General features: G+C 44.1%; 1 protein-coding gene across 3 annotated transcripts; it reads right to left on the reverse strand.

Annotated features, from left to right (window-relative positions):
* Nucleotides 1-59: 59 nt before the first annotated feature.
* Nucleotides 60-10561, reverse strand: LOC115131689 (adenylyl cyclase-associated protein 1-like). 3 transcript variants are annotated; one of them, XM_029663605.2, is made up of 14 exons: nucleotides 10446-10561; nucleotides 9929-10011; nucleotides 7693-7794; nucleotides 7355-7455; nucleotides 7147-7224; nucleotides 6645-6788; nucleotides 6197-6282; nucleotides 5925-6030; nucleotides 5082-5247; nucleotides 3300-3478; nucleotides 2246-2369; nucleotides 2073-2155; nucleotides 1405-1548; nucleotides 60-1294 (listed from the first exon to the last, which is right to left on the reverse strand). In XM_029663605.2, the coding sequence occupies exons 3-14, from the start codon at nucleotides 7790-7792 to the stop codon at nucleotides 1211-1213; spliced, it is 1395 nt and encodes a 464-aa protein (XP_029519465.1). In that variant the 5' UTR covers nucleotides 7793-7794; nucleotides 9929-10011; nucleotides 10446-10561; the 3' UTR covers nucleotides 60-1210. The 3 variants fall into 3 exon arrangements, with proteins under 3 accessions (XP_029519465.1, XP_029519463.1, XP_064876584.1); XM_029663603.2 differs by lacking the exon at nucleotides 9929-10011; XM_065020512.1 differs by lacking the exons at nucleotides 9929-10011; nucleotides 10446-10561 and having other exon boundaries at nucleotides 7693-7828.
* Between the last annotated feature and the right edge of the window lie 1102 nt (nucleotides 10562-11663).

An 11663-nucleotide genomic window follows, 5' to 3' on the forward strand; every position in this document is an offset into this window, starting at 1 on the left:
TCACAAATCTCATTCCATATTCAGCCTGAAGCAGATGGAGAAAAATCACCCAAGACTGATTTCTTATAATTATTTTATTGCAACATTGTCTTCCTCCATCCAGTACTGATGAGCAAAATGTTGATTCTTGACCCAAATAAAGAGGCAAAAGAAACTCCACAGAGCATGACCGCTACAACAGGATAACCACAGATGTTGTAGACAAGAGTGGCTAGGTGGATTGGTGTGTAGGTGATGGCGACAGTGGAGTTAAGACAACTCTAGCATTAAAAAGAAATGTCTACACAGATCGTTACAACAGTCATTCAGAGCTTAAGGGAGGTAACCCCAAACTTAGCCAATAATGATTCTTCAAGAATATGTTTCTCTTGTCTATCTCTAGAACCACTCACACTCACCACATACTTCCATCATTCTCCCTCTTTCTTTGCCACCGTTCACCTCCATATGTCTCAATAATATGGAATGTTAATTTAAAAATGCTAAAGGGAATGTTTTGGGAACTAAACTTTTTTTTATTTTTCAATATTTTTTTCAGCATTTTGATTAATTTTTATTTATTTTTAAAGACAGTGATCCTGCACGCAACTCGTCATTTCACCGATTTAAGAGCGATGACATATCATAGTTAATCAATCCCTATGAAATGTTAATAACGTCGTCTGTAAAGAGGGGCTTGGTTGTACATGTGCTTCACGGATGAATTGCATAAATGAAACAAACCTTCGACTCCTGGACTCCTGCCCCCCCCCCCGACCAGAGGGGAAATGGGAACCCTATTAAATGATTGGTTGAAGGAAACAGGAAGCATAGCCTGATTGGCATAGGAGTTTAAACCACAGAGAAGGTGTGATAAATAAACATAATAGTGGGAGCAAGGCTTTTATAATTTGCTGGAATGTACAGATCAAATCAGAAATGATCCTGGTTGTTGGCAAACTCATTTGAATGCACTCACTGGCCATGAGGATAACCAAATCGAATAACAAGCTGCTCCCTGCAATTGGCTGAAGGAACGCTCCAGATAAAGCAAGCAGTCCTCTCATTGGCTGAAGGAAGAAACAGCTAAAGCTGTGATTGGCGGATAGGAAAATATTTTGGGATAGGTTGGCATCTCAGTCTACTTTGTGGTTTGGTTAGCTGGTTGGTCGGTCGATCAGTCAGGTAGGCATTTGCAAAGGGGAGGCTGTTACGAGTGCTGGCTGCCCCTCTATCCAGCGATCTCTGTACAAGTGGTGACTAGCTTCTTGCCATCCCAGACAGTCTTGAACTGCTCAGGAACAGGGATCTCAGTCTAAGAGAGAGAGACAAAGGAGAAAACGTTAGTTTATCATCAACTTTTCCACATAACACGTATTACTATGCCACTCTAGACGCCCCAAATTCATCCATAAATGTACTCACATAGTCTCCATCTTTACCAGGTACCAGCACGTTCATCTCTGAGCTCTTGGCGCTGACGATCTCACACTCCAGCGAATCTTTGCTCAGGTACACGTGGCAACCGTCAGTCTTGTTGATGGAGATGGTGGGCACCTTGCCCAAGACCTGAACACACCAGATAGGGTTAAAGCTGCAATGTCATTTTTTGGGCAACCCAGCCAAATTCACATAGATATGTAATTCTCATTGAAAGAAAGTCTAAGCAGCCATATATCTGTTTTATGTATGCAATTTCTATGCTTCCCATTAAGTTATATTTTTGTGTCTTATACTTTCGTTTTTGTACACCAGCGGTTTAGATGGTACAATGATTCTTTGCACTAAAGTTGCTTGTTTCATCACAAACTGAAATGATAATTTTAGCAACCAGGAAATAGCAGAGCGATGTCTGCATAGAGCATCTTTAAGAGTGAATCAACTATAATTAAATAATCTGTTGGGTACAGTGCATAGATAAAACAGCCACAGTTTGGAAAACATGCAAAGTACTCCGCAAAATGTCACGTCCACATAGTCACATAGGAGACTTTTAATATGTAAATGGTAATGAGACAAAAGCTGATGTCACCGTTGTGCCAGGCCTTTTCACAGTGTCCATTTCCGCATGAATCCATTTTAAAAATACACACCTGGACCTTGACGTCCCTGCAGTTGATAACCTCGATAATGCCCACAACATCGTCAAAGACCAGGCCCAGTTTCTTACAGTTGTCTGCAAAAAAGGAATCATATTAACAAATGCCCTTCGTTAGCCTTTTAATTTGTTCACGCACGGGCACAGGAACATGGGGTCCGCCCTTACCTAAAGTGATGGAGTTTATCTTGCCCTTGATCTGCAGGGTGCTGTTGTTACACTTGAAGGCGTAGACCACTTGCTTGAGCTCTGTGTCACTGATCACCAGGCCCTGGACACCCTCCTGGTTCTCCTATAGGTCATCACACAGGAGGGAGAGCTGTTAGGAGTTAGGGAGAAAATATACTGGCTTGGGGCTGTCATGATCAGTGTGTGCTAAACCCGTGCATTCAGTTTTCAGCGGCAAACCAACAGCCCACTTATCATGAGTTCACTGTAGTGGAAACTCTCCTTATATAGTAGATATTTTTATAGTACAAATATTTATAAACCACTGGGTTTACTATGACTCATATAAAGCCTACAATTGGGTGCACCAAGTAAACCACATGGAGTCATGCACACCACTGTTTGGAAACACTTCCATGTTGCATATGTTGGGAAACACAGCCAAGCCCTTAAAGAAACTGTCCATTGTTTCCAGATTTGGATGAAAAATGAACAATCATTTATTAAAATGGGAGTCAAATAGTCTTCCAAACAATGGTAATTAAGTACGTTAGAAAGCACCTTTCGGTATTGGAATGTGTGGGCGTACCCCAAAAACAGAATGGTATGGGCGTATAATGGTGATAAAAATATTAATGCGAGTCGACCGCTGATTGGCCAGCTCATCCTCTTTAGGAGGATGACATCATCCTCTATGAGGAAATAGCAAAACAATTTTTTAAAGGTTTGTTTCTAATATTATTTTTTGTCCAATTTATGCTTTGGCCACAGATTCAAGTATAGGATGAATCAACAACATTATTTGGATATGAATTAACAAAATAAGAACTTTAAAAAAAGTGAGATTTTCACTGACAGTTACTTTAAGGGGCTGTGGAGAGAGAACATTGCCTAGAGGAACCGTTTTCCTATAGGAGGAACTGACTGTCAGAGAAGCAGATGTGGTGCACTGATGAAACTCTCCGGGCCTGTTTGTCAGTCTATTTGTTTCTCTCTGGCTCTACCATCCATGCCCCCGCTGCTGAAGCTACACTACTTTTCCAATCCAGCTCACCACTTTCCACTTTTTGCCGTCAAGCTCCAAAACGGGGGGCAGCTTGCGAGAGGAGGCGGCGGCGGTGACAGCCGGCTTGGAGGTAGTGAAGGGCTTGGGCCCTGTGCGCACCGGGCCGGTCTGAGTCCTCAGGTTGGGGTTCTTGTGAGTCATCTGGTCTTTGGGCACATGCTTCAGGCCTTGGAACATAAAGTAATAAAAAGGTACGAGATGGGGAACACAAATACTTACATTTTAGCCATTTACCAGATGCTATTATCAGAGTAACATACACAAATACTTACATTTTAGTCATTTACCAGATGCTATTATCAGAGTAACATACAGATGGGTGAGACATTTAAATATATATTTTACCTTTATGTAACTAGGCAAGTCAGTTAAGAACCAATTCTTATTTTCAATGACGGCCTAGGAACAGTGGGTTAACTGCCTTGTTCAGGGGAAGAACGACAGATTTTTACCTTGTCAGCTCGGGGATTCGATCTTGCAACCTTCCGGTTACTAGTCCAATGCGCTAACCACTAGGCTACCCTACCGCCCACATGGTGGTACTGTGCTGGTAGACAAGGAATGCCCTCCTGTACTCCCTGTTCACCCACGACTGCGTGGCCAAATGCGACAACACCATAATTAAGTTTGTTGATGACAACAGTGGGAGGCCTGATCAACGACAACGATGAAACAGCCTATTGGAAAGTCAGAGACATGGCAGTGTGGTACCAGGACAACCTCTCCCTCAATGTGAGCTGATCGTGGACTACAGGAAAAGGAGGGCCGAACAGGCCCCCATTAACGTCAACGGGGCTGAAGTGGAGCGGGTCAAGAGTTTCAAGTTCCTTGGTGTCCACATCACCAACAAACTGTCATGGTCCAAACACACCAAGACAGTTGTGAAGAGGGCACGACAACACCTTTTCCCCCCTCAGGAGACTGAAAAGATTTGGCATGGGTCCCCAAGTCCTCAAAAAGTTCTACAGCTGCACCATCGAGAGCATTCTGACTGGTTGCAGCACCGCCTGGTATGGCAACTGCTCGGCATCCGACCGTAAGGTGCTACAGAGGGTATTGCATACGGCCCAGTACATCACTGGGGCCAAGCTTCCTGCCATCAAGGACCTATGTAATAGGCGGTCTCAGAGGAAAGTCCATAAAATTGTCAGACACTTCAGTCACCCAAGTCAGACTGTTCTCTCTGATACCGCATGGCAAGCAGTACCGGAACACCAAGTCTAGGACCAAAAGGCTCGTTAACAGCTTCTACCCCCAAGCAATATGACCTCTGAACAATTAATCAAATAGCCACCCAGACTACTTACATCGGTCCCCCTCCTTGTTTTTCACACTGCTGCTACAAGCCGTTTATTATCTAGGGATATTCACTTTATAAATTACCTCTACTAACTTGTACCCCCGCACATTGACTCTGTACTGGTACCCCCTGTATATAGCCTCGTTATTGAGAGTAGGCTGTCATTGTAAATAAGAATTTGTTCTTAACTGACTTGCCTAGTTAAATAAAATAGTAATGTCCTTGTGTTCGTGTTTTCATATTACACCTGTTGTATTCAGCTCATCAAATTTTGGTTTACACAACGGGTGGCCCTGGACACTGAATCTAAGGTCTAGGGTCAATCTGCTTCTCAAATTTTCTTTATTTAACCAAGTACGTCACATTGAGATGGACATCTTTTTCAAGTAAGCCCTGTATGTTCCAAAGTACTTAATCAATTGAGCTTCTGATTCTTGAGAACTTTTGAGGATTCATTATTCAACACGTACCCTTGGTGACGTCAGCTCCCTTGTTGAGGGAAGCGAAGAGTGCGTTTCGGGTGTCTGGTCCCTGGTCTCCGCTGCCGCCAGACGACGCCATGGGAGGGGGAGGAGGTCCGGGGGGAGGAGGACCGGCACGGGGAGGAGGAGCTGCAGAGGCAGAGGCTACTGGACCCTGGGATGGACGAAACACACAGCACATTGGTTATACACATGCCTAGACATGGTGGTCATTTCCTGGTTATACACATGCCTAGACATGGTCATTTCCTGGTTATACACATGGTCATTTCCTGGTTATACACATGCCTAGACATGGTCATTTCCTGGTTATACACATGGTCATTTCCTGGTTATAGACATGCCTAGACATGGTCATTTCCTGGTTATACACATGGTCATTTCCTGGTTATACACATGCCTAGACATGGTCATTTCCTGCTCTTAAACAACTTGGTCTAATTCAATAAAATTGTTTGAATTGTGCAGATAGGAAAGGGCTGACGAGTAACAAACACATCGGTGGCTTTACCTTTGCCCTCTTATCACACATAAATCCAAAGACAACACTTGATTACCGAGTGTGACGTTAAGTTCTGTGCTGATAGAAAAGTCAAACAGAGCCAAGTCTAACGATTCCATATTTCACAAGACAGAGCTTCACGCATGTTCGATAAACATGATTAGAACGTTTCTATTCGGAAACGTTCCACTTTCCTAAATAAGCCCATGTCATTATTTTACTCCTATGGTAACGGTTAGGATCACCCCCAGCACTACGTCTGTTGAAGCCGACAAAGTGAATCCTTCCTGTACTGACATGAGGAGAGAGAGTAAAGTGAAAGGACTTACACTCTTGCTCCAGACCAGTCCGGTGGTGTGGTGCTGTTTGACGTAGTTCTGCAGCTCAGTCCAGATAGACAGGTAGGCCTTCACCCAGTCCACATGCTTCTGGTCCCTAAGGTGTAGGACACAAGGGAATTGAATACAACAGGAGGGAGACCAAAGGATGAAGAAAATATACAGTATCCAACTATGAGAGAGTGTGGAGCTTAACTACGTAGGGGACTTGGGGGGGGTCAGATAAAAATAAAAAGTTAAAGGACAGACAGCAGAGTCCTTACTTCTCCTTGTAGTCCTTGAGAACCCGGTTGGTGTAGAACTGGGCAGCATCCTGCATCTCCTTCACATAGGGACCTGGTTTAGGAGCCTGGAAGAGCAAGAACGTCATAAGAACATTGACAGGAACAACTCTCCTGCAAACAGAGCTCGTGTGGAGACAGCTGGCGTGATGGCTTACAATGGCTTTTCAATGTTGCTTCCACTGGCATACCAAAGTCTAGGTTTACAATGCAGAAGGTCTCATTAATATTCATTCATCAAAACAATCATTATAATTCCAGAGTTTTAACAGTGACGCACTGTTGCTTGACGAAATTTGTTCAAATTTCACTGCCAAACAACCATCTCAGACTTCTACTGAATGAAAGACATGTTTGTTTCCGGCAATTACACACTGCCCCCACACACACGGGTGGCGGTGGCAATGTCAAGCCCCTCCTCTCCCCTCACCATGGCGACCCAGCCGAGGGCAGGCACGCTCTCACTGACGGCCGAGAGGTGGTTGAAGAGGGGCGAGGAGCGGTTTTGCTCGCGGAACGTCTGCACCTGCTGGATCACTTTGGAGACGGGGGCCAGGAGAGCAGTCAAGGATGCCTATAGAGGGAAAACAACCATGACTTAAATCAGAACATTCTAGAGATGCAAAGAAACAAATGTGTTTGTGCCCGATGACAAAATATGATATAATCTAAGTGTCAACCAGGGTGGAATAGCATGGGTAAAAAGGCAATTCATTACATGAGATAATGTGTGGCAAGGAAAAACTTAGGGAAACCATGCTATGGCATTGGAATTAGTCGACCCAATTGCTACACTGCTGATTCATCGCCAATACATCTGTTAATGAGGCAATTACAGTATATCCACTGTTCAGTTGATCTAAATAATGACTTATTCTGCTGAAAACTTATGCTGAGGGTTAAGAGGATTGATGATGGATGAACCAACTCACATCAGAGGGTTTCTGGGAGCAGGAGGAGGTGACCAGGAGCTGTCTCTGACAGGAGAACGCCTGCTTCATCATGTCCGCCTGAGGCGGAGAGAAATTAGAAAAAGGTCCCGGTTTGGTTAATTGTATGCTACACATCCACTGATAAGCATGACAGGCGACGTGATGAGCATTCCAAGGCAACTTGTCCCTCCAGTGCAATTCAACTTACATGCTTCTGGACGTCGCCCCCTATCTGCTGGCTGAGGGTCATGTACTGGCCAACAGAACCGGTGATGATGCCATCATAGGCCTCCACGTACGCTGCCACAACTGCAAGGAATGGGTGGCAACAGGGAGAAAAGTCAGATACCAACGTTTATGGGTTATGTTTGTTCTGCATGTTTTACTTTCACCTCCATTATCTAAAACATACTACGACAACTGGTACTGTGGACGTTTCTTTAGCATTATTAGATCCTGGACTCGCAACTCAATCTCAGTCTTTCCATGATTTCTTGCATTCATGTTTGTGTGAAATGGGCTACAATATGGAAAAGTCCAGGTTACCTCCAGAGCCGCCAGCAGAGCCACCTCCATCGCCCGACACGGCTTCCAGACGACCCACAGCCACCTCCAGCCGCTGCACCAGACTTGCCAACTCTGCCATTCCTGGGGAGAGACGACACATCAGCTAAGGGGGTTCATTGATCACTGCTTGTTTACTAACAAAGTATCACTAGCTGTCATTGACAACCAAGTGGGTTTGACAGCAGAATTAGTGACAGGGACATTCTCCCCCACCATTTTGGCCGCTCATTTAAAGTTTAAATTGCATTTGTAGGCCTACTTGTCGCAGCATGTTAGCCTATATCTTGTCATTCCGTCAAGTCATATACTGTCTACTAAAAATAGGCAGCATACTGCAATTTTGCCAATAAAATCTGAGATTGTGGCCATAGACACAACTGGACTGACAACAACAAAAATGGGAAGACAATTGTTTCCTTTAACCAAACTTGTGGTTTAAAAAAAAAGAGGCCTGGAATGTGTTTGGGGGACATGTTAAGACCTGATGAGTACAGGTATGCAGGTAATAAGACAGCCCTTCCCTCCCTCCCTGATATTCCCATTCCCCCCCAATACCCAGGCCATATTAAAATGTAACCACTCATAACTACACAGGCTTAGTGCACACAGCTAAATCTATATATTCTCAACAACAGTCCTCTGTGTTGACAAAGTGGTAAGTGTTAGATCTCTAGTGTTGTGAAATGCCCTTGCACGAGTGCACCCCCCCCAGGCCTAGAGGCTGACATTGCATAACAGAAACCAGATCCCCTGTTCATCTGAGTGAGTGTCAGGTACTGTCACCTGAGCGGAAACACAAAGACCTCACCCCATTAATGACAGTGGATCCATGTCGCTCTATTCTGCTGGGATAATCCCCTCAGCATTCACTTTCCCAGAGCAATATGTTGCTTGTGACATTAAATGTCATGCTAAATGCCACCAAATTATTCAATGGCTTTTGATTTGGTTGGAGATTAACCTTTCAGCCTCTAAATCAAGGTCTTGTTCATGTTAGAGAAATACATGCAGACCCACTTGTTTTATGGGGAGAAGATGACAATGACAATAAGCAAACACCATGACATTAACCATTAAGAGAGACTGGTAATAATCAGCCATCGGGGTTTCCCGGCCGGTTACTTGCTTGTCACTTTGCAAATGTCTGTGATGCCGGGCAGAGATGCAGTCTTCATTTTCGATGTCAATAACATTTCGCTGCCTCAGAGACACTAACTCATGCTTTGGAAATATGTTAAGAAAAATGGTTGGCGCTACTATTAAGGTGCTAGGGGTCAAGCAGACAGGTCTGGAGGTCATTCGTGATATATTATGTGTTTATGTATGCAGTTACAGCCAAACTGCCCTCATGGGGATAGACATCTCTGCACACCATACCTATCCCTGACCTACATGTATGGGCTAGGCCTGTACTTGGAAGATTGGCTATACAAGGGCTGGTGGACCCAGAGTTCAACTTTTCTTTTACTTCCTTGTTGCCATGTCAGTGCCATGCCTCAACCTAGGCCTGCTCCTTGTGGCTAAAGCAGGATGGGAGAACTTTAGTTGCTTATATGGACAGTTAGAAAACAGTGCTTAAAGTGCACTTGGAAAGTAGGACGAAGTCTTATTGCAAACTGCAGCTAAACATCTGTTTTCCAAAGGCTGGGCATGTTTCAAACGCATTGTATTATTCAAGGGCCCTCTAAGCACATTGGCAATGGCGCATTGTTTCCCTTTTTAGCATGGATCAGGACCTATGAATGACGGATTGAAGTAGGTTAACTACACATTTCGCCAACAGCCTCGGGCTCGCCAACAGCCTCGGGGTAGAGCGCGCTTTAGATGCGTTCAGACATAAAGGGAAAATGCACTTAGGCGCAGTCTGCTGTGTGTTCTAGTCTGGGATAAAAAATAAATAAATAATAGAAAACAGGTCATTTCTGCTTTAGTAAGGAATAAGTAGGGCAAATATACCCCGGCGTCTTCTACCGGTATCCAGAGCCAAACAGTTTTTGGGATGCCCAATGTTTCATCTAGCTATCATGGTTAGGTAGCTAGCGAAGCACTGCTAATCTTTACAAGCCGATGACAATGATATTGGGACTCGACCGAGGTAGTTAGCTATAGCTAGAAAGCAACAACTTAACAGCTAAGGTTAGTTGTGGCGTATTCATTATGCCGATGTTGCAAAACGTTTCTCAAACGGAAGGAAACGAAACGTGGTTGAACCTACCTGAATTTGTCCAATAGAAACTCTAGCTTTGTTTCGTTCGGTTCTTCAACTGTAACGTGAACGGTTTATGTAATGAAAACACCCTTTAACATGAAAAAGGTTGGTTAGCAAAGTTAAACAACTACCAGTTAACGATTTATTCAGGCAGATAGAGTCCCGAACTCGACAAAATACCAATGAGCAAAAACACTCCCGTCCCTCTGTGTTTCGGCATTTCCTGTATTTTTTTACACACCCCTCCCTTGTTGCGCTAGTCTGCAAAATTGAATCACTTCACATTTGGATTGAAATATGAACTGCATCAAAATACTGCAACCATGGAATAATGTCTTGTTACTACAAATTGACAATCAGCCAGCAATCTACACAGCATCACGCGAAATCATAATTTCTGAATGATCAATGCAATGGAGTCGGAGGCGCATTATGACACGGACTAGTGTGCACTTCTAAAACAATTTAGGATGAGTAATATAAGGTAGCATATGCCCAAAGAGTTATAAAACGTCATCCTTACCTGCTAACTTGGACAAGCAGCACTGATTAGGTATTTAATCACCGTTAATAGTCTATGGGAGAGAGTGCCGAGCAAGCGAACTGACTGCTCTGCCTATTCTTCCTGTATGTGTAGCAGTTCCCAGCTGTCACCGCGCGGCGTTTCCGCCCTTATTCGCGCAACCATTCCTTTCCCTTATAAGGAGAAGAGAGTGAAGATAACTGAAAGACAACACAAAACATCTTTCCTTCCTCTTCTTCTGAAATAAACATGTCCTCCCACTTTCTGGTCTCCGTTGCAATTGACAAGATCTGTCATTGTTCCAAACACTGTATGTCCCGATGCCCTATAACTGTGATACATTGCTCATTATAGCATACTGTAGGGTAGGCCTACTGATGTGACGTCCATACTGGCTCTACCCCTCAGCCTCACCACAATTTGACAGTCAGCACAATTTGGGGCCAGTTTTGACTACCTATGTAATGGAGGTGGTTCAGTCAACCACACTTGCTTGATGAATGATCTTGCCAGTGAGACCTGAAGGCTTGCTCTAGCTCCCTGGCCAGGAGCAATGCCCAGGCTTTATATCAGCGGGCTAACACAGTCTTGTGGTGTACAGACAACCGAGTTCAAACCCAGATGGTCACATTGGTGCTGTGACCTGGATTCAGTCAATTGATGCCGCCGATCACAGGTCGTTGTGGAGAGGAGACCTGCAGAGTGATGACCAAGCTTGCCTTTAACCTGAAGAGGTCACTTCTAAACTCAGAAGGCATTGAGATAATCAGCTTTATTTTGAAATGTTTTTTTAAAAATTGGCCAGTCTTGTTGAACCCAGATTCATACCCAGTCAAGCAGAAACACACATCCAGTTTACAAATCCCCACTGCCCTTCTCAGCATAGGCTGCCATTAGTGACGGCCATCAAATAGATGTATTCAGTGTCACAGCCAGTCACCTGACAGTGAAAGGCTGCCATTAATGAACTGATTTATTGGCGTTAGTATTTTCATGAGTGGCAAGCAATTAGTTAATAAACATTTGTTGCAAGTGGTGTGTGAAATAGTTTAACACAGTGTACCCCTAATTCTCGTCTGAACACGTCTCTGTTGAGTTGCTGTTTCAGATCAGGGGATCGCAACACACAACTGAAATAATGGCAGTGTTTGAGCGCATTAGCCAGTGGTGGGAAAAGTACCCAATTGTCATAATTAACGTAAAGATACCTTAATAGAA

This window comes from Oncorhynchus nerka, linkage group LG7, assembly GCF_034236695.1.
Source record: "Oncorhynchus nerka isolate Pitt River linkage group LG7, Oner_Uvic_2.0, whole genome shotgun sequence".
NCBI lineage: Eukaryota > Metazoa > Chordata > Actinopteri > Salmoniformes > Salmonidae > Oncorhynchus > Oncorhynchus nerka.